The sequence below is a fragment of the Narcine bancroftii genome, chromosome 6 (assembly GCF_036971445.1).
Source record: "Narcine bancroftii isolate sNarBan1 chromosome 6, sNarBan1.hap1, whole genome shotgun sequence".
Lineage (NCBI taxonomy): Eukaryota > Metazoa > Chordata > Chondrichthyes > Torpediniformes > Narcinidae > Narcine > Narcine bancroftii.
In genome coordinates, this window is record NC_091474.1 from 197,794,419 (window position 1) to 197,818,581 (window position 24,163).

The 24,163-nt window shown below is 40.8% G+C and overlaps 1 protein-coding gene across 25 annotated transcripts in view; it reads left to right on the forward strand.

The window, feature by feature from the left end:
• LOC138736934 (clathrin coat assembly protein AP180-like) overlaps window positions 1–24,163 on the forward strand; it is a 209,066-nt gene that overhangs the window by 52,848 nt on the left and 132,055 nt on the right. For all 25 annotated transcript variants that reach the window (XM_069887162.1, XM_069887167.1, XM_069887168.1 and 22 more), the window contains one exon: window positions 18,882–19,024. In XM_069887162.1, coding sequence (XP_069743263.1) covers window positions 18,882–19,024 — 143 coding nt within the window. The remainder of the gene's footprint in view (window positions 1–18,881; window positions 19,025–24,163) is intronic.

The following is a 24,163-nucleotide window of genomic DNA, read 5'->3' on the forward strand; positions in this document are numbered from 1 at the left end:
ACCTCGTGTGTATTATATTTCTCATAGTTCCGGAGCATAGCTTTTCCCATATTTCATTTTTTATCTTTATGTTTAGATCTTGTTCCCACTTTTGTTTGGGTTTATAGCTTATTTCATCATTTTCTTTCTCTTGCAGTTTGATGTACATGTTTGTTATAAATCTTTAAATTATCATTGTGTCTGTAATCACATATTCAAAGCTGCTTCCTTCTGGTAACCTCAGTCTGCTTCCCAGTTTGTCCTTTAAGTTGGTTTTCAGTTGGTGGTATGAAAATATTTTACCGTGAGTTATTCCCATTTATACTTCATTTGTTCAAATGATAATAAATTATTTCCCAAAAAACAATTTTCTATTCTTTTAATCCCTTTACTCCTCCATTCTTTAAAGGAAAGGTTATCTATTATGAAGGGGATTAGTTGATTTTGCGTCAATAATAATTTTGGTAGTTGGTAATTTGTTTTTTTCCTTTCTACGTGAATCTTCTTCCAAATGTTGAGTAGATGGTACAGTACTGGTGAACTTCTATATTGCACCAGTTTTTCATCCCACTTATAAAGTATATGTTCTGGTACTTTCTCCTCTATCTTATCCAGCTCTATCCTGGTCCAATCTGGTTTTTCCCTTGTTTGATAAAAATCTAATAGATATCTTAATTGTGCTGCTCTATAATAATTCTTAAAGTTTGATAGCTGCAAACCACCTTGTTTGTACCATTCTGTTAATTTATCTAGCGCTATCCTCAGTTTCCCCCCTTTCCATAAGAATTTCCTTATTTTCTTTAGCTCATTCAAGAATTTCTCTGTTAAGGGAATTGGTAACGAATGAAATAGGTATTGTATCCTTGGGAAGATGTTCATTTTAATGCAATTTACCCTTCCTATCAGTGTTGGTGGTAAATCTTTCCAATGTTCTAAGTCATCTTGTAATTTCTTCATTAATGGCTGATGATTTAATTTGTATAGATGGCCTAGATTATTATTGCGTCTAATACCTAGGTATCGGATTTTTTAAACTTTGTGAACTTTGTATTAATTGGCATCGCAACACTTTTATTTGCGATATTTCTCCATATTCCTTCAATTTCTTATATAATGCTTTTATTGACAATTCTGGTTCTGTTAAATATACTCTATGATGTCATCTGCAAATAGACTGATTTTATATTCCTTGTCTTTTATTTTTATCTCTTTTATTTTATTTTCTGTTTTTATCAGTTCTGCCAATGGTTCTATTGCTAAAGCGAACAGTGAGGGAGATCGTGGCCATCCCTGCCTAGTTGACCTGCTTAATTTAAATTGGTTCGATATATATCCATTTACTGTCACCTTCACCATTGGACCCTTATATAATGCTTTAATCCAATTAATATATTTCTCTGGTAGGTTGAACCTCTGTAATACTTTGAATAAATAATTCCATTCTACCTTGTCAAAGGCTTTCTCTGCATCTAAAGCAACAGCCACTGTTGGCATCTTATTTCCTTGTACTGCATGTATTACGTTAATGAACTTACAAACATTGTCCGTTTTTCGTCTTTTTTTAATAAATCCAGTTTGATCTAGTTTTACTACTTTTGGTACACAGTTGGCCAATCTGTTTCCTAATATCTTATAATCTGAGTTAAGTAGAGATATTGGTCTATACGATGCAGGTGTTAGTGGATCTTTCCCCGTCTTTAGTATTACTGTAATTATTGCTGTTTTACATGAATCTGGCATGTTTTGTGTTTCTTCAATCTGGTTCATTACTTCCAGGAGAGGAGAAATTAGTAACTCTTTAAATGTTTTATAGAATTCTATTGGGAGTCCATCCTCCCCAGGTGTTTTATTGCTTGGTAGCTTTTTTAATATATCTTGTATTTCCTCTTTCAAATGGTTTTATCAGTTTGTTTTGTTCCTCTTCTTCCAATTTCGGTAGTTCAGTTTTAGCTAGAAACTCATCTATTTTGTCTTCTTTCCCTTCATTCTCAGTTCAGTATAATTGCTTGCAGAATTCCTTAAAGTTTTCATTGATCTCTGTTGGATTATATGTAATTTGTTTGTCCTTTTTGCTTGATGCCAATACCGTTCTTTTAGCTTGTTCTGTTTTAATCTGCCAAGCCAATATTTTGTGTGTTTTTTCTCCTCGCTTGTAATACTTCTGCTTTATTTTCATTATGTTCTTCTCCACCTTATACGTTTGTAGTGTTTCGTATTTTTTGTTTGTCTGCCAATTCTCTTCTTTTTGTTGATTCGTCCCTGGTTGCTAGTTCTTTTTCTGTACTTTCTATTTCCCTTTCCAGCTGTTCTGTTTCCTGATTGTAGTCCTTTTTCATCTTAGTTACATAACTTATTCTTGGTGTCTTGGCTCACACCAAGACACAAAAGCAACTTGTCTGTGAACTACTCTTTGCAGGCGATGCCACTTTAGTTGCCCATTCAGAGCCAGCTCTCCAATGCATGACGTCCTGTTTTGCGGAAACTGCCAAAATGTTTGGCCTAGAAGTCAGCCTGAAGAAAACTGAGGTCCTCCATCAGCCAGCTCCCCGCCATGACTACCAGCCCCTCCACATCTCCATCGGGCACACAGAACTCAAAACGGTCAACCAGTTTACCTACCTCAGCTGCACCATTTCATCTGATGCAAGGATCGACAAAGAGATAGACAACAGACTCGCCAAGGCAAATAGCGCCTTTGGAATTCTACACAAAAGAGTCTGGAAAAATAATCACTGAAGAAACACACAAAGATCATCGTGTACAGAGCCGTTGTCATACCCACGCTCCTGTTCGGCTCCGAATTATGGGTCCTCTACCGGCATCACCTACGGCTCCTAGAATGCTTCCATCAGCACTGTCTCCGCTCCATCCTCAACATTCATTGGAATGACTTCATTGCCAACATCGAAGAACTCGAGCTGGCAGAGTCCGCAAGCATCAAATCCATGCTGCTGAAGACCCAACTGCGCTTGGTGGGTCACGTCTCCAGAATGGAGGACCATCGCCTTCCCAAGATCATGTTATATGGCGAGCTCTCCACTGGGCATCGAGACAGAGGTGCACCAAATAAGAGGTACAAGGACTGCTTAAAGAAATCTCTTGGTGCTTGCCACATTGACCACCGCCAGTAGGCTGATATCGCCTCCAACCGTGCATTTTGGCGCCTCACAGTTCAGCGGGCAGCAACCTCCTTTGAAGAAGACCACAGAGCCCACCTCACTGACAAAAGACAAAGGAGGAAAAACCCAACACCCATCCTCAACCAACCAATTTTCCCTTGCAACCGTGCCTGCCTGTCCCGCATCGGACTTGTCAGTCACTAACGAGCCTGCAGCAGGCGTGGACATACCCCTCCATAAATCTTCGTCCGCGAAGCCAAGCCAAAAAGAGAAGAAAGAAAGACATAACTGATTATCTGCCCTCTGATGAAGGCTTTCATTGCATCCCATAATATAAATTTGTCTTTCACTGATTCCGCATTTATTTCAAAGTACATTTTAATTTGGCGCTCAATGGATTCTCTAAATTCCTGTCTTTGAAGTAGCATGGAGTTTAATCTCCATCTACATGTTCTTGGTGGGATGTCCTGCAGTTCTATTGCTCATAACAGGGGTGAGTGATCAGATAACAATCTAGCTTTATATTCCATTTTCCTAACTCTCCCTTGGATATGGGCTGACAACAGGAACAGGTCAATCCTTGAGTATGTTTTATGTCTACTTGAATAATATGAGTATTCCTTCTCCTTTGGGTGTTGTCTCCTCCATATATCCAAAAATTGCATTTTCTGCATTGATTTAACCATAAATTTGGCTACTTTGTTCTTTCTGCTAGTCTTTTGTCCAGTTTTATCCATCTTTGAATCCAAATTAAGGTTAAAGTCCCCTCCTATCAATATCCTATCCCTGTGTATCTACAATCTTCAAAAAAATATCTTGCATAAACTTTTGGTCATCTTCATTAGGTGTATATATATTGACCAAATTCCATGGTTCTGAATATATCTGACATTTTAACATTACATATCTCCTTGTTGGATCTATTATTTCCTCCTCAGTTTTGATTGATAAATTTTTATTGATTAATATAGCTACTCATCTGGCTTTTGAGTTGTATGATGCTGCTGTTATGTGCCCTACCCAGTCTCTCCTTAATTTATTGTGTTCCACTTCAGTTAGATGTGTTTCCTGCATTAATGCTATATCTATTTTTTTCTTTTTTCAGTAAATTTAATAGCCTCTTCCTTTTGATTTGGTTATGTATTCCGTTAATATTTATAGTCATATAATTCAACGTGGCCATCTCATACTTTGTTTATATCTCATTTCCGCTTCCTCACCACCACCTTTCCCCTTTTCCCCATTTCCATTTCTCAGTTTTCTTTTTTTGAACGCAATGTATGACAACACTTCTAAAACATAAAATATTTCAACCATTCCCAGATCTAAAATTCCCTTAACCCCAAGTGTCCCCCCCCCCTCTCTTGGTCACCCCTTGTCCCTCCCCGGGCAAACATAACTCCTCTCTCCATTCGGACTTCGAACCCGTTTGCAAGTGTCAACTAATTTTGCAGTGACTGTTATTCTCTCCCACCCAACCCCCTCCAGAAAATACTTTTATCTTCACATTACAACGAAGCTCCCCCTCATTTCTTCTCTTTTTCTTTTCGTTTTTAATTTTTTTAACTCTTTTTTTCCCCTTCTCCCTTACTTCCCTTTTCTTCCCTCCTTTAGTTCTTAGTTGTACATTATTTTTACTTCTTTATATGTAGTTTGTCATTGTTCTTTGTTCTTGTTACATCTCTTCATCTCTCTTTCTGTCTTGCAGGCATTCTGCAAATTCTTGTGCTTTCTGCGGATCCGAGAACAGTCTGTTTTGCTGCCCCGGGATAACTATTTTAATCACTGCTGGATATCTTAACATAAATTTATAGCCTTTCTTCTATAGGATTGATTTTGCTGCATTAAACTCCTTCCTCTTCTTTAGGAACTCAAAACTTAAGTCTGGGTAGAAAAAATTTTTTGACTTTCGTATGCCAGTTGTTTTTTGTCTTCTCTAATTTTATTCATTGCCTTCTCCAATATATTTTCTCTTGTCGTGTATCTCAGAAATTTTACTCAAACGAATCTTGGTCTTTGTTGTGACTGGTTTCGGGGCTAATGTTCTGTGTGCCCTTTCTATTTCCATTCCTTCCTGCATTTCTGGCATTCCCAGGACTTTTGGGATCCATTCTTTTATAAATTCTTTCATATCTTTGCCTTCTTCATCTTCCTTAAGGCCCACTATCTTTATATTGTTTTGCCTATTATAGTTTTCCATTATATCTATCTTCTGAGCAAAGAGCTCCTGTGTTTCTTTAACTTTTTTGTCACTTTCTTCCAATTTTCTTTTTAAGTCGTTCACTTCCATTTCTACCGCCATTACACATTCTTCCACATTTTCTAATCATTTCCCTACATCTGTTATGACCATCTCTATTCTACTCACTTTTTCTTCTGAACTTTTCATTTTTCTTTTCACTTCACTAAATTCTAGTGTCAAGCATTCTTTTAATGCTTTCATTTGTTCTTGAAAATTTAAAAAAATCTATGTACTGTCCATTCATTTTACCTCCTATTCCTCTGTGCAGAGCTTGGTGTTCTTCTTCTGTGTCTGCTCTTGGGTTTGTGTCTTCTATTTCTCTTCCTTGTATCTGTGTCTCTTCTGACTTTCTTGTTGAGCTGCTTGTCTCAGTTTGTTGGGTATTTTTTTCCATGTTTTCTTGATGTTGGTCCTCTTCTTCTGGGCTGTTTATCTGTTGTGTCTCTTGCTTCCTTTTTTCTTTCTCACCTCTCCCGTTCCCGTTGCTTTCTTTTTCTTCCAGGTGGGAGCCCTGCTGTCGGTGTTCTCCTTATCGTGCACATCGCGCATCCATGAGCCATTTTTGAAGTCCCGTGGTCGGTGAGTTGCGACCTTGCGGGGTCTCCACTAATCTCGGGGACCGGGCTCCTCTTTCCATGGCGGGTCCCTGCTTTTTCGTGCAGGTAAGGCCTTCACCTTTCTCTTGCGGCATCTTTCCTTCTTCTTTTCTTCCCGTTGTTTTAGGCTTTTCTTTCTTAGGTGCCATTTTCTCCACACCGTTATTTTTTATTTGTTGTGATTTGTGTGTCTGGGGCTTTGCTTTTTCTTCACTTTTTTCCTCCTTTTCTGGAGAGGGCTGGTATTCTCCTAACGGCCACTATTTCATTACGTGACTCCTCCTAATAATGGAACATTTTGAGGCATATTGCATACCTAAGTGTAATGTGACGTTTGAGACGCACAGCTTTTTCACATGGACTGATCAGTATGTGACTGAATTGAGAAACAGAAGCAAAATGTGTGAATTTGATGGACTCACCGACTTGCAGATAAAAGACAGACTTGTGGATGATATTCCAGATAATAGTTGTAAGGGAAAGGTTGCTAAGGGAGCAAAATATAGACCTATAAAAAGCCATAGCACTCTGTCAGACTACAGAAACTGTAAAATTGCAGGCAAAAGAGCTGTTCAATGAAATTAGCTGCAACATGGATGCAGTGAGCAAGAATGGACAAAAACTGTTTAAAAAATGCACACCGAAGTGAAAAGAGGCGTGGCCAGTGAACAAAAAGGAAAGGGTAAATCAAAAGCTATGTCATCATGTAGTACACAACACCTACCAAAAAAAGTGTCCTGCATATGGTAAAACATGCAATATGTGCCACAAAAGCAAGCTTTATGCCTATTGCTGTAGGAACCAAGTGCAACAGAGCAAGGTTCATGCAGTAGATGAAAGGGCGATAGAGAAATTCTATGTAGATGTTGTGACTGAAAACACAGATTGGATGTTGAGAATAAATGTGAATGATGTATACATTTCAGTTAAATTGGATACTGGAGCACAAATTAATGTAATATCAGAGACTGAATTTAAGAAGATTAGACCTAGACCATAGAGGTATGGAACAAAAGTGAAGGTGACAGGATATTCAGGTACCGATACACCAGTGCAAGGAGAATGCATGGTCAAAGTGAATCACAAGGACAAAGAGGACATGCTAGCATTCATCGTGGTACCAAAGGATATACAGGCCATACTAGGTTTATCAGCCTGTGAGAAACTTAACCTGCTAAAAGAGACCTCATTGTGGAAAGTGAAGGAGAGACAGTCTATGATTAACTCATGAAAGAGTACAATGACCTATTTCAGAGTCTAGGCTGCCTTCCAGGAGAACACACGATCAGAATGGATAAACGTGTGCCACTGATAATACATCCATGCAGAAAAGTTCAATTTGCACTTCAAAAACAATTAAAGGCATAGTTGGACAGGATGGGAATCCTGAACATGACTCGGAAGATACATGAGTCAACGGATTAAGTGAGTTTACTCGTCGTTGTGGACAAAAAGAATGGAAAGCTTAGAATTTCCCTGGATCCAAGAGAACAATAAAGAGAGAACACTTTAAGCTTTTGGCACATGAAGTAATCATGTCACAATTTGCAAATGCAAAGTTTTTCAGCAATTCAGATGCAATATCAGGATTTTGGCAGTGGGAATTGGATGAAGCAAGTTCAAGACTATGTATGTTTAATAGTCCATTTGGCAGATACGGATTCCTAAGTTAACATTTGGAATTGGCTCAGCTCCTGAAGTGTATCACAAAACTATCCATATGGTCTATGAGCACCTGCATGGAGTTGATACTTTAATGGATGATATCATAGTATGGAGAACCACGCGAATGGAACATGACAAGAAACTAAGGAAAATGCTAGAAGCAACAAGGAAAGCAAACCTGAAGCTGAATAGAGGGAAATGGAATAGAGGGAAATGGAATAGAGGGAAATGGAATAGAGGGAAATGGAATAGAGGGAAATGGAATAGAGGGAAATGCCAGCTTGGGATGACAGACCTGACATTTGTAGGAGATATTATTGGCAATGAGGGCATCAAACCAGATCCCAGAAAGGTGTCTGCCATTGGGAACATGCCAAGGGCACAATGCAAAAAGGACATACAGAGGTTTAATGGAATGGTCAACTATATGGGTAAATTCATATCCAACCTCTCAGAAAAGATGGCTCCATTGAGAAGACGAATAGAAAAGAACATTGAATGAGAGTGGAACCATGAGCATGAAAAGTCATGGAGTGAACGAAAGAAACTGCTCACAGAGGAACCAGTTCTGAGGTTTTACAACCCAGCAAGACCCATCAAGATATCTTTTTTTTTTCTTTTTCAATCTTTTTATTATTATTATAATTTATAATATAGTATATCCTTTAAAACAGTCGTAGTCTCCCGATTGGGAAAAGAGGGTAAAGTCGAAACTAAGAAACTCCTAATCTGCAAATATCGAAAGAAATGAGATCGAGGTAAATCATATTTCATGGATAATTGTTCAAATGACATGAAAGAGTTATCCAAGAATAAATCCGAAAAGCATATTATACCTTTAACTTTCCAGAGTAGATAAGCTTGATCAATTAGAGAGGGATGAAAAAGGAAATTTAGTACAATAGGAGTTTCCAAGATAAAATGACTTAGGCCAAAAAATCTCCGGAATTGAAACCATATACGTAGTGTATGTTTAGCCATTGGATTATCAATTCGTTTATATAATTTAGTAAGAGTAAAAGGGAGAGCAGCTCCCAAAATAGAGCTAATTTAAAAATTTTGTATCGGTTTAATTTCTAAATTTACCCAATGGGGATTTAGAGATAATTCTGAATAATTCAACTAATACCTTAAGTAACTAATATTAATTGCCCAGTAATAAATTCTAAAGTTGGGTAATGCCAACCCTCCCTCTAGTTTAGATTTCTGTAAATATTTTTTCCCCAATCTAGGATTCTTGTTTTGCCAGATATACGAGGACAATTTAGAATCGACCTTATCAAAAAAAGATTTAGGAACAAAAATAGGTATAGCTTGGAATATATATAAAAATTTAGGTAAGACCATCATCTTAATAGCAATAATTCAACCTATCATAGATAGGGATAATGGTGACCAATTGGTAAGTAAACTGTCGATCAGGTCCAATAGAGGGAAAAAATTAGTCCTAAACAAATCTTTGTTTTTTAGTAATCTTAATCCCTAAATACATCAATATATCATCAGACGCATCACATAGTGGACTTGGTGCAGTTCTTCTGCAAAAATATGATGTCTGGCAACCTATTGCATATACTTCACGCTCAGTGACTGAAGTGGAGACGCGATATGCTGAAATTGAAAAGGAGCTGTTCAACATCATATACATCTGTGAAAGGTTTTAATCAGTTTGAGTCAGTACAAGCAATCACTGTAGAGTTGACCATAAGCCCTTGATTGCATTGTTCCAAAAGCCATTAAATGAATGACCACTTAGAATACAAAGAATGATGATTAGGCTGCAACAGAAACACTATACACGGAATGTGGCGTACGCGCTGGATAAACTAATGCACACAGCAGACACGTTGTTTAGAGCTGTTGACATAAGAGAGCCCGCAGACACCAAAATGGATGAAGACATGAATGCCCTTGTGGACGTGATCACAAGTGCACTGCCCATATCAGATGCAAAAAATGGAGCTCATAAAGCCAGACACAAACAAAGATGAAACACTGAGACAACTGAGAAAAAACATATTGGATGGATGGCCAAATATGAAGCAGGACTGTTCACCTGTGATGTTTCAGAGTACTGGAATTGCAGGACGGAACTATCATTGTTTGAAGACATCATCGACAAAGGAAGCAAAATCCTTATCCCAATGAGTCTGAGAAAAGAGATGCTAAAAAAGGATCCATGGAGGACATCTCAGAATCGAAAATTGTAAGAAAAGAGCACGCAAAGTGATGTACTGGCCAGGAAGCAACAATGATATAACTGTACAATATGCCAGAAATATCAAGCAAGCGATCCTGCAGAACCACTAAAACCACACCCAGAACCATACAGATCTTACCAGAAGGTAGGAGCTGACATTTTCAAATGTCAAGGGAAGGACTATCTGGTAGTCACAGACTATTACTCCCTGTATCCAGAGTTCAGTTTGCAGATGTTATAATAACAGGTATGAAAGCCATATTCTCCAGACATGGTGTGGCAAGTGAGGTCTTCACAGACAATGGACCCCAGTTTTGCAATTCAAAGTTCTGGCAGTTTGGCAAAGAGTGTGACTTAGTGCACACCACGTCAAGTCCTCTTTTCCACAGTCCAATGGTCTAGTGGAAAAATCAGACTGATGAACAAGACAAAGGGCGGTGGAACAGACTTCTACCGGAGTATGCTAGCATATTGCACAACACCGCTTCAGTATGGTATGTCACCAGCGCAACTACTTATGGGACATAGGCTAAGATCAAACCTTCCCATTAGGAGAACCTCCTAAAAACAAAAGAGGGGGAGAAAGTGAGGAAATTCTAAGAACAACAGAAAGAAAAGCAAAAGTATTATTTTGACAAAGGAACAAAAATCCTATATGAACTCTACACTGGTATCAAGTAAGGCTAAAAGACAAAACAAACTTATGGACTCAGAAGGGAACTGTCCAACCAAGACCATACACCATTTCAACAGATGAAGGTGCTGTTCTGTGAAGAAATTGTTGAGATCTTCAAATGGTACCAGCTGCAGTAAATGAAAAGACTGATACTGTTGAACAACCAAAATACACAGCTGAGAAGATATTGTCTGAGGCAACAACTCAGATTCAAAGACAATCAATTAAGAGATTGTCAAGACACGTGAATCCTCCTAAGAGATTCATTGAACACATTTAAAGACACCTCATCTTATTTGCTCTTCTCTTCAGTGGTGCTCAGCTTCCTTCATTGGAGTTAGATGCTGGAGAAAGATGGATTGTCAGGTGGCATCTGCTGCTAGACCACGGTGGGGTGGGGGAGAAGAAACAGCAGGGTGCACTATCGCAATGCCTTCTGAACCATCACGGATTGACGTTGGGCTGCCACTTGGCCCCACAAAATGGCCACTGCTCGGAGGGGAGAGAGAGAGAGTGCGCGCGAAATTCGGATTTCAATTTTTTTAGTTCCGATACTGTAGCCATTTCCTCCTGTAGATGTGACTTTTTTTGCGGCAGCACTGTTATTTTTATTATTATGTTCTTCACTGTTATTTACTGATATTATCTTTGTTTTTTTTAGTGTTTTGGGAAGTTTTTTGTATGCAGATAAATGTCAAATATTTTCTGTCCACTATATCTGAAAATAAACATTTGACTAAGTGGCACTAAATATGTACTGGTTCCGACTTGAATACAAATTCGGGTTAAAGACAGACCTAGGTAACGGAACTCATATTTAACCCGGGAACTGCCTGTACTTCTCTCTATTGCTATGGAGAGCATTATGGTTAATTCAAGGGAGTCAATGGATTCCAGAATAGTTTACCATTTGAATAAGAGATGGTGTTGGATGTTTCAGCAGGCTTAAAGGTGAATAAATTTCCTGGGCATGATTAGATGTATTCTAGTCTTGTTCCAACTAGAGCAGGAGGTAATAGCTGGAGTTTGGACTGAAAATTTTCAAGATTTCTTTGGCCAGAGATGTGACAGATGGCTGGATTGTAGCAACTAGGATTAATTTGCATTTGGAGAGGAAGAGCTTAACAAAAGAAAGTGAACATGGTTTTGTTTAGGGAAGATTCTGTCTGTCCAATTTTTATTCAATTTTCTGAAGCAATACCTGTGAGCTACTCCAGTGATTCTCAGCTTTTTTTTTCCATTCACATATCACTGTAAGTAATCCCTTACTAACCACAGACCCTCTATGTTTAGTAAGGGATTACTTAAAGTGGTACGTGATCAGCAATAAAAAGGTTAAGAACCACTGACCTACATCATCAAGAAGGAGGTACAAAAGCATTAAATTCAGGATGGCCATGCTGGGAAATAGCTTCTTCCCACAGACTGAGAGATTAGAACCATAGAACACTACAGCATAGTACAGTCCGCTCGTATTTACAGGTCAGCACATATATTCCTTTTAAAAAAAAACACCAAACCCACCCTATCCTATAATTCTCTATTTTTTTCTTCTATCCATGTGACGGACTCTTAAATGCCCCTAATGTTTCAGCCTCCACTATCATCCTTGGCAAGGCATTCCAGGCATCCACAACTCTGTGTAAAAGTCTTAGTCCTGATGTCTCCCCTAAACTTCCCTCCCTTCACTTTGCAAATATGTCCTCTGATGTTTACTATTCCTGCCCTGTAAAAAAAAAGACTCTGCTCGCCATCTTATCTATGCCTCTCATAATCTTGTAGCCCTCTATTAAGTCTCCTCTCATCCTTTTATGTTCCAAAGAGAAAAGTCCTAGCTCTGCTAAATTTTTTCCTCATAAGACTTATTTTCCAATCCAAACAATACCCTCTCCAAAGCTCCCACATCTTTCCTATAATGAGATGATCAGAACTGAACATAATACTCTGTGATCTCACCAGAGATTTATACAGTTGCAACATGACCTCGACTCTTGAACTCAATCCCACTATTAATGAGCCCCAACGTTCCATAGTCCTTCTTAACTATCCTATCCACCTGTGTGGTGACCTTGAGAGTTGTAAGGATTTGGACTCCCCCCAAGGTCCCTCTGTTCATGCACACTCCTAAGTAACAGACCATTAACTATGTACTTAGCTTTTTTGGTTTGTCCTGACAAAATGAATCATCCATCTGCAACTTTTCCACCCAACTTGGCATCCTTTTTCTATCCTTTTGTAACCTACAATAACCTTCAGCACCATCCACAACTTCTCCAACCTTCATATCATCTGCAATCTTACTGACCCATCCTTCCGCTCTTCATCCAGGTCATTTATAAAAATCACAAAGAGCAAGGGTCCCAGAACAGATCCAACTGGAACTCCACTAGTCACTGACCTTCAGACAGAATACTTTCCTTCCCCTTCTACTCTCTGCTTTCTACATTCAAGCCAATTTTTTTTATCCACGCTGCCATGGTTGGATGGATCCCATGCCTCATGACTTTCTGAACAAGTCTCTCATGGGAGACCTTGTCAAAAGCCTTACTAAAACCCATATAGACTACATTTACCACCCTACCTTCATCAATTTCCTTTGTTACCATCTCAAAAAACTCAATTAGACTCATGAGGCACGATCTTCCCTTCACAGAGCCATGCTGACTATCCCTGAGTAGACTATACATGTACAAATGCTCATAGGTCCTATCCTTAAGAATCCTCTTCAATAATTTGCACACCACTGATGTAAGACTCGCCGTCTATAATTCCCAGAATTTTCCCTATTACCCTTTTTAAACAAGGGGACCACATTTGCCATTCTCCAAATGCTGCAGTTCCTCCCCCGTCATCAAAGAGGACTCAAAGATCATAGTCACTACCACAGTTACCTCTTCTCTCACTTCCCACGGCATCCTGGGGCATTTCACATCCACCCCCAGGGATTTATCAATCTTAGTATTTTTATGAAGATCCAACACCTCCTCTTCCTTAATCTCAACATTGTCCAGCACACAGGCCTATTCTTTTCTCTTGTGTATACTGCAGCAAAGTATTCATTTAGAACCTCCCCAACCTTCTCTGACTCCAGACACATGTTGCCTCCTTTTTCCTTTAGTGGCCCCACCTTCATTCTTGTCATTCTTCTGTTCTTCACATACGCATAGAACACCTAGGGGTTCTCTTTAATTCAATATGCCAAGGCTTTCTCATGCCCCCATCGAACACTCCCAAGTCCTTTCTTAAGCTTCTTACTGGCTAACATGTACCTCATGAGTCCTTGTTTCATGCTTCCTATATCTAATGAATGCTTCCTTCTTCCTTTTGACTTGCTGCCTCACCTGTTTTGTCAAGCATGGTTCCCTTTTTCTACCATCTTTTCCCTGTCCCATTGAGACAAACTATCCAGAACGCAGCACAAATGGTTCCTAAACTTCTTTCTTAGTTCTGTATTTTCACCTTTGAACATCTGTTTCCAATTCACTGTCAATAATTCCTGCCTCATACTATCATAATTATCTCTTCCCCAGTAAAACACTTTGTGGTCACTCTTACCAAAGTGCTCACCCACCAAGAGGTCTACCACCTGACCAAGTTCATTACCCAGGATTAGATCCAGTATGGCGTCACCTCTTGTTGGATGGTCCACGTACTGTGTCAAGAATCTTTCTTGAGGACACTTGACAAATTCAGTCCCATCTATCCCTCTTGCCATCAGGAAGTGCCAGTCAATATTAGGGAAGTTGAAGTCTCCCATAACAACAACCCTGTATTTTCTGCTCCATTCTGAGATCTGCCTACTTATCTGCTCCTTGGTGTCCCAAGGGCTATTTGGGCTGCTGTAGACTACTCCTAGTAAAGTGATTGCTCCCTTCCTATTTCTAACTTACATCCACTCTGTCTCAGTAGTCACCCCCTCAGCAGCATCCTCCCTTTTTATAGCCGTGATACTATTCCTGACCAGTAATGCTACTCTCTGCACCACACCCCCTGCCCCCCCCTCCCCCACCCTTGCTCCTATCCTATTCCTTTTAAGACACCTAAATCCCGGTACCTGCATCAGCCAATCCTGCCCATCCTCCGGCAATCTCTGTAATGGCCAGAACATCATAGTTCCATGTTCAAAGTTCATTCCCTTTATTTCTAATATTCCTAGCATTGAAATAGACACGTTTTAAACCCACTAACTGACTACATTTATGTTTTGTCCCCTGTTATTCTTCACGAACTTGGAACACAGCAATAAGCTTTTGATCTTCTGACCTGTTTCCTGCATTCTCATTCTGGTTCCCACCCACTGCCTAACTACAGTAGTTTAAAACTCCCCATCAACAACTCTAAAAACCTGTCCTCCAGAATATTGGTCCCTCTCCAGTTCAGGTGCAGGCCGTCTTTTTTGTACAGGTCAGTCCTAACCCAGAAGAGATCCGAGTGATCCACAAATCTGAATCCCTGCACCAACACTTCAGCCACACATACATTTTCCACAACTTCCTAATTGTACCCTCTCTGGTGTGTTTCATGCAGCAATCCTGGTATTACCACCCTTGAGGTCCTGCTTTTTAACTTCTTTCCTAACTCCTTGTATTCCCTCATCAGAACTTCACTACTCTTGTCCCTGTCATTGGCACCCATATGGACCACAACATCTAGTTGCTCATTCTCCCCCTCCAGAATGCTGTGAAATCAATCAGAGACATCCCTGTCTAACCAACAAGTCCCCAATCACCATAGCTCTCTTCTTCTCCCCACTCCCCTTCTGAGCCGAGGGGCCAGTCTCTGTGCCAGAGAAATGAACAACTTGTCCTTACTCGATCTTTGCCCCCACACCCCCCCCCCCCAACCATGATCCTGAGTTCATGCAGCTCCAGTTCCCTAATTCAGTCTCCCAGAGCTGCAGCTGGTCACACCTTTTGCAGGTGTAGTCATCAGGGATATATGTGCTGTCCCAAATTTCCCACATGCTGCAATTGGATCATTCCACTGCCCGAGCTGATGTCTCCATGATCTATTCCTAGTTTAAATACAAAGGTCTTACCTGGCTTTACCTTGCTGGAAACTAGCTCGTTGAAGCCTTACGAGCCAAAGCCTTCAAGTTCCACTCCTACAGTGGCCACTCTTGAGCTTCCCCTCTTTTTATTTTTCACTTTCCCTCATCAGTCATGCTCAGTCCCACCAATCGCCATTCTGTTGAATCCTTAGATTGCCTTCTGTTCTCTTTTTAAACACGCTCATTAAAGCTGATTCCTGACACTCAGCTCTCCCACGTCCAAGCTCCTCCTCTCCCGTGATGGTCCTGAAATGACAATGACCGAAGTCCCCGCTCCACTGCCATTTTAAATACACTGCTAAAGCTGGTTTACGACATTCACAGCTTTCTTGAGTCCTAAGCTCCTATTGTCCTGTGACGGTGCTGAAACACTCACCAAAACTGGTTCCCAACTGGTTCCCAACAGTCTGAAGGTCCTCCTCTCCTGTCACAGTCCCAAAGTTACAATTCTCCCTATTAATATTCTGCCTAGTCCCAATGACCACCCAAATCATAGCCCTCTATATTCCTCCCATCCATGTACCTAATGGATGGGTATCAACATTTTTCTTAAATGTAAAAATGGAGCCCACATTCACCACTTAAGTTGACAGCTAATTCCACACTCTCACCGCTCCCATGTGAAGAAGTTCCCCCTCATGTTCCCTTAAACATTTCTCTTTTCTCATTTAACTGATGTCCTTTAGATCTTGTCTCACTTAACTTCAGTGGAAATACAAAAAAAACCTGCTTGCATTTACCCTATATATACCCCTTGTAATTTTGTATACCTCTATCAAATCTCCCCTTGTATTTTTATGCTCCGGGAAATAAAGTCCTAACCTTTTAAACTCAGTTCCTCAAGTCTGGAGAACTTGCTTATAAATTTTCTCTGTATTCTTTCAGTCTTATTGATATCTTTCCTGTGGTTTGGTGATCGAAATTGCACACAATACTCCAAATTTGGCCTCACTGCTGTCTTGTACAACTTCACCATAAATCACAACTCCTGTACAGTACTCAGTATTTTGATTTATTAAGATCCATGTGCCAGAAGCTCTCTTTATGGTCTTATCCACCTGAGATGCCACTTTCAGGGAATTATGTATCTGTATTTTCATATCACTCTGTTCTACTACACTCCTCAATGCTCTGCCATTTACATTGTATGTCTTACCTTGGTTAATCCTCCCAACTCAAACTTGGCTGCATTCAATTCTGTCTACCATTTTGCAGCCCATTTTTCAAGTGGCGCACTCCACCTCCAAGCCTTTCCCACAGTCCACTACACTTCCAGTCTTTAGGTCATCTGCAAACTTGTTGATCCAATTTATTACAGGTACATGATCCTTTATCTGGAACCCTCGGGGGACAGTGTATTCTGAATTACGGATTTTTCTGGATTTGGGAAAGCCCACCCAAATTGTGGCTGCCGTATCCACCTCCACCCCCTTCTAGTTGCCCGGCTGCCTACCCTGACCGACGGTCCCTCGGTTGCCCGGCCACCTCCCCCGACCTCCGGTCCCTCGGCTGCCCGGCCACCTCCCCCGACCTCTGGTCCCTCGGCTGCCCGGCCACCTCCCCCGACCTCCGGTCCCTTGGCTGCCCGGCCACCTCCCCTGACCGCCGGTCCCTTGACCGCCCGGCTGCCTCCCTCAACCGCACCCCCAACCACGGCCGTCTCCCCCAACCACTGGTCCCCACTGCCAGATTTTGGAGCTTTCTGGATTTTAAATGTCTGGATAAAGGATTGTGTACCTGTACATTATCATCTAGATCTTTGGCATGGATGAGAAACAACAATGGACCCAGCACTGATCCCTGAGGTGCACCACTAGTCATGGGCTTCCAGTTAGATTGATGAACAGTATCCTGTAACCATACATATTCCAAAATATTTATATTTATTTCAAATTGTATATCTGCGATTATTATGTGAACCCACCATACTCCAGAGAAATGCTCTTCCATCTAGTTGTACATATACAGTCAGATGATAAAAATAATGATGTAGAAAACTGTGCAGTTGATGTATATAGTCTCCATGGACTTCATTTGGGCTATTGACAAAGTCCTACAGGGAGACTGGCCTAAAAGCGATAGAGGGCAAATTGACTGAAACTGGAGTGATAATAGGAGCCAAAGTATGATTGTAGAGGTTTGCTTTTGATTGGTGGTGTACCACAGTACTTGGTGCTTGCACCTTTGATATTTGCATTAATGATCTGTTCACCAGGTTGATTCCAGAGATGAAAGGGTTAGCTTCTGAGGGGAGATTGAGTCGTCTGGGACTGTATTCCCTGGAATTTGGAACAAAGAGAAAGGATCTTATAGAACCATATAAAATTGTGAAAGGCATATGTAAGATAGAGATGGGTAAGTTACTTTCACTGGTGAGGGAGAATAGAACTAGGTGACATAGTCTCAAGATTCAGGGTAGTAGATTTAGGATGGAGATGAGGGTGATCTGCTTTTCCCAGAGGGTGGTGTTTCTGTGGAATTTGTTGGCCATTGAAGTAGTGGAGGCTATCTCAGTAAATATATTTCAGATGTTTGGATAGATTTTTACATACTAGGGGAATTAAGGGATATGGGGAAAAGGCAGGTAGGTGTAGATTAGCCTATTATCAGATCAGCCTTGATCTCATTGAATGACGGAGTAGGCTTGATGAGATGGATGGCTAACTCCTGCCTCTATTTCTTGGAGCTCTCTTGCCTGACTTCCTTCAAGAGTCAATCTGAAACAATTCTTCCCCCGCCCCCCCCCCCCCCCACCTCCAACACACACACCATACCTGAGGAAAAGGTTACTGTTAAATTATATGTCAATTTTCTTGTTTCAAAAAATTGCAAGCAGTGTTTCTGTGATTTGGATGACTCAAGACCCAGGAATATGATTAATTTGTAGTGGGCTGCTTTGTTCAGAGAGGACAATGTACAAGTATTGTCAGTAAACGCCATTTCATGACATATTTTATTTTTAATCTTGCACTGAATATTTTATGATCACATTTGCAAGAGATAATTTGCCCATTGACCCATACTGTTCCTGGGATCTTGTCAAGTGTGGGTTTTTTTTTGTGGCTTTCCATACTGCAAGCTTAGCTTACATTCACAGACCGTAACAATCTCCACCTATAACGAGTTGAAGGAGACTCCATTTGGTGTTTCCCAAGGTGTAAAATGTTTCATATTTACAGAAAACCGGTTACAAACTTGTATCTTTTATGTCTAATTTGTATTAAAATTCTGTGTTGCACTCCTGTATTTTCCACACTTTGAACTACTAACCACATACAAGATTCAAAATCCACTCAAAGAAGTTGTTTCCCTTGCTGTTCATTTTGAATTGAATCTGATATTTTTGCTTTTCAGATCTTATACAAGCTACGAATGAGACCAATGTTAACATACCTCAGATGGCTGATACTCTTTTTGAGCGAGCAACAAACAGTAGCTGGGTAGTAGTGTTCAAGGCTTTGGTTACCACACATCACTTGATGGTTCACGGCAATGAGGTACAATTTAATTTACAATAACTGAAAAGTCTGTTGTTTGTGAATGATCTACACTTTCCACTGAAACTGTTCCCTGTCAGTGATGTTGGTTAAATTGCATGTGAATACATGAACTTCTAAATTTGAGCCTCATTTGATAGATGATAGAGACGGGATTAAGAGTAGTGATTCCATTTAATTTTTTGATATTTTTCCAGTGGAAATTTAATTGAATGTGCTGACTATTACCTAACATTTTCAAGTTTGTGTTCCTAATGAGTGGAACCACTGGCTTTTCAACATTGAGAGCTTATTATAGATTCCAAAACTAAATTGTTTGAGCCCATCTTTCTCATTCTCTTTACCAATACTATACCTCAAATCTTATAATGTATTGAACAAGCATGAAGTTATTTCTTTAGAAACTTAGTTTATCTCTAAGAAGATTTGAATGAAAAGAGTGGATGTATGCAACTATTGTATACAGCTTGTGGAGAAATGCATTTTGGTCCTGGTCTCATCAAGAGAAATGTATTGGTCATGGTTGGTGATTGGGTCACAGTTGGTTATGCTTCCTATAAGGAAATACTTGCAAAGAAGTGCCGTGCCAATGGGATTCAGTCATAATATATGATCTAATTGAATTTAAATTGATTCTTTCTTTGGCTTGGCTTCGCGGATGAAGATTTATGGAGGGGGTAAAAGTCCACGTCAGCTGCAGGCTCGTTTGTGGCTGACAAGTCCGATGCGGGACAGGCAGACACGGTTGCAGCGGTTGCAAGGGAAAATTGGTTGGTTGGGGTTGGGTGTTGGGTTTTTCCTCCTTTGCCTTTTGTCAGTGAGGTGGGCTCTGCGGTCTTCTTCAAAGGAGGTTGCTGCCCGCCAAACTGTGAGGCGCCAAGATGCACGGTTTGAGGCGATATCAGCCCACTGGCGGTGGTCAATGTGGCAGGCACCAAGAGATTTCTTTAGGCAGTCCTTGTACCTTTTCTTTGGTGCACCTCTGTCACGGTGGCAAGTGGAAAGCTCGCCATATAACACGATCTTGTGAAGGCGATGGTCCTCCATTCTGGAGACGTGACCCATCCAGCGCAGCTGGATCTTCAGCAGCGTGGACTCGATGCTGTCGACCTCTGCCATCTCGAGTACTTCGACGTTAGGGATGAAAGCGCTCCAATGGATGTTGAGGATGGAGCGGAGACAACGCTGGTGGAAGCGTTCTAGGAGCCGTAGGTGATGCCGGTAGAGGACCCATGATTCGGAGCCGAACAGGAGTGTGGGTATGACAACGGCTCTGTATACGCTTATCTTTGTGAGGTTTTTCAGTTGGTTGTTTTTCCAGACTCTTTTGTGTAGTCTTCCAAAGGCGCTATTTGCCTTGACGAGTCTGTGTCTATCTCATTGTCGATCCTTACATCTGATGAAATGGTGCAGCCGAGATAGGTAAACTGGTTGACCGTTTTGAGTTTTGTGTGCCCGATGGAGATGTGGGGGGGCTGGTAGTCATGGTGGGGAGCTGGCTGATGGAGGACCTCAGTTTTCTTCAGGCTGACTTCCAGGCCAAACATTTTGGCAGTTTCCGCAAAGCAGGACGTCAAGCGCTGAAGAGCTGGCTCTGAATGGGCAACTAAAGCGGCATCATCTGCAAAGAGTAGTTCACGGACAAGTTTCTCTTGTGTCTTGGTGTGAGCTTGCAGGCGCCTCAGATTGAAGAGACTGCCATCCGTGCGGTACCGGATGTAAACAGTGTCTTCATTGTTGGGGTCTTTCATGGCTTGGTTCAGCATCATGCTGAAGAAGATTGAAAAGAGGGTTGGTGCGAGAACACAGCCTTGCTTCACGCCATTGTTAATGGAGAAGGGTTCAGAAAGCTCATTGCTGTATCTGACCCGACCTTGTTGGTTTTCGTGCAGTTGGATAATCATGTTGAGGAACTTTGGGGGACATCCGATGCGCTCTAGTATTTGCCAAAGCCCTTTCCTGCTCATGGTGTCGAAGGCTTTGGTGAGGTCAACAAAGGTGATGTAGAGTCCTTTGTTTTGTTCTCTGCACTTTTCCTGGAGCTGTCTGAGGGCAAAGACCATGTCAGTAGTTCCTCTGTTTGCGCGAAAGCCGCACTGTGATTCTGGGAGAATATTCTCGGTGACACTAGGTATTATTCTATTTAGTAGAATCCTAGCGAAGATTTTGCCTGCAATGGAGAGCAACGTGATTCCCCTGTAGTTTGAGCAGTCTGATTTCTCGCCTTTGTTTTTGTACAGGGTGATGATGGTGGCATCACGAAGATCCTGAGACAGTTTTCCTTGGTCCCAACAAAGCTTGAAAAACTCATGCAGTTTGGCATGTAGAGTTTTGCCGCCAGCCTTCCAGACCTCTGGGGGGATTCCATCCATTCCTGCTGCTTTGCCACTTTTCAGTTGTTCGATTGCCTTACATGTCTCATCCAGGGTGAGGACCTCATCCAGCTCTAGCCTTAGGGGCTGTTGAGGGAGCTGGAGCAGGGCGGAATCTTGGACTAGCGGTTGGCACTGAAAAGAGATTGGAAGTGTTCTGACCATCGGTTGAGGATGGAGATCTTGTCGCCAATGGGATTCAGTCATAATATATGATCTAATTGAATTTAAATTGATTAACTATTTGGGAAATGGAGAAAGAGTCACAAATCTTAAAATTGGAGCTTGAACATTCAGGAATGAAATTAAGGGAAAACATTCTTCAGCAAAGACTGAAAACACACGGCTGGAGGAAATCAGTGGGTCAAGCAACATCAGTGGAGGCAAAAGTATGGTCCATTTTTCAGGTCAAGACCCTGCATTAGGACTTGGAGGGAAATGGACAATATGAAAAAAGTGAGAGGGATGGTGAGACAGGCTGGTTGAGTAGAACCAGGTGAGATTGGAGTGAATACTCATGGGGCACAATGAAGGGAGGGGTAGGTTGATAGAAAGACTGGAAGTGATGTGGAACCAGATAAGGGAAAAATGATGGGTAGATGGAGGAGGGAATTTAGAGACTGAAACCGGTGGGTAATTGGAGGAAATGGATAAGGGGAAAAAGAGAAGTGAAAAGGACTACTGATTCTGAAGCAAACAAAACAAACTGGAGGAACAGTGCTCTCTCCAGCTTAATCAGATCCGCTCTATATAGCATGGTGACCGGAACTGCACATATACTTCAAGTATAGCCTCACCCAGGGTTCTGAACAGGGCCTAATGCAAGGTCTTGTCCTAACACATTGATCTTTCCCTTGCCTCCACAGATCTTGCTCGACTTGATGAATTCTTCCAGCAGTTTATGTTGCCCTTTAGAGGAGACATCAACCTGCTTAGTGACCAGGATCAGCAGTCCATTTAGTTGCATTAAATAAACCTGAACATGGAAAATCCACTTTTGCTTCTGTCATTTAGTTAGACAATTAAAACAAACTTGGCTCCAGGGGGTCCATGCATCGTGCAAAAATAACAGGGAAACTCAGCAGGTCACGCAACATTTATAGGAAGAAAAAGGATACAGCCAAAGTTGCAGGTCTGAGCCCTTTGTCAGTGTTTGATCAAAACGCAGGCAAGTCCCTGAATAAAAAGACGAAGGGAAGAAGGGTAGGGGAGGAACCCAACTTAAAAGGCTAAAGGTCCTAGGTGAATATAAGTGGGAGGGCAGAAGTGAAAACAATTGAGAAATGATAAGGGGTATCTCTCTGAATGGAGAGGGCTGGTAGAGGGGAGCTGGAAGAAAGCAGACAGATGTAGGAAAGGATCATCGTAGAAAGAGAGACCGGAAGGGGCCTAATAGGAACTGGAGAATTCAATGTGAATGCCATCTGTTTGGAGAGTGCTCATTTGGAATATTATGTGTTTTTCCTTCAATTTGCAGTTGGCTCGGTTTGGCTGCACAAGGCCATGGACAGACATGTTAGTGTGGGAATAGATTGTGGAATTGAAATGATTGGCCACGGGGAGGTAATAAGATCATATGAGGAGCAGAAATAGGCTATTCAGCCATCAGGTCTGCCCCACCATGAGTTGATCCATTTTCCCACTCAGCCCCAACGATCTCCTAGTCTGTGTCCAGTCTCTCTGTGGTAGAGGAGGCCACAATGGGAGCACGAGATACAGTAGATGACCCCTAGAGTCTACAAGAGCAGACGAGGAATTGTTCAGTTGCACACCTTCTCTCTGTCCGCTGCAATAACGGGAACCTCCCAATGGCCAATCATTTCTGCAGACTTTCCCATATGTATTCCTCTAATATATAGTCTGTCTCACTTGTATACAGGCAAATAATTATGGTTGTTTGACTTCCTTTCCCCTCTTACCCCATGATATTAGTTCTGTAATTTAAAATTTCATCCTGTCTTGAGAAAAAATATGGTAAGTAAAATCAACCTAATTACCTATAAAAGGATGTTGTTATTTTTGTTTCTTAAATACTTAATCCTTGATAGATTAAAATCAATATTACTAATTAAGTTTTAGCACTTCGGTACCTTCTTTCCACTGTCACATACAGGCTGCTAAGCACAAAATGTCGTACTGTTTTTCCTGATTAACATTCCATCTATTGCTCATAATATTTGCTCAAATTCTATTTTAAAATAGTGGAAAATATCTATCAGTTAATTATAAAATATCAGCTTCACATTTCTTCAGTTTTTATTGCTACTGTATAATATATCATTGTAGGGAACAATTTAATTGAAGGATATTTGCACTATAATTATGTCAAATGAAGCCCTTATCTCCAGATTTGCCTGTAAACATTATTAAAAGGAGAACTGTCAGAAATCTGTGGCAAATTAAGCAAAATAAAAATGCACATGCAATGAAGTAGAATTTGACTTGCTCAAGTAAAAATGATTAAATTGTAAGGTATGAGTAGTATTAGGTGCATGTCAAAATAAGGCAATGGATCATGACCTGATGGTTAATTGGCCAAGATTTTCTGCTAATCTCAGTTACTTTATATTGTCTAGTGGGTTTTTTTTCTTCATTGCTGTAAGAAGCAAAATTTAACCATTAAACTTTTATTGCAATTATTTTGGGATGAATTTAAGTTCTCAATAGTAAATCCAGCATACATGTCAACAGCCCCCCACCCCCCCTTTGAGAAATGTTTTAGGGTTGAAAGACTCGACCTGTATGCCGAAATGTACGGTAGATAGTA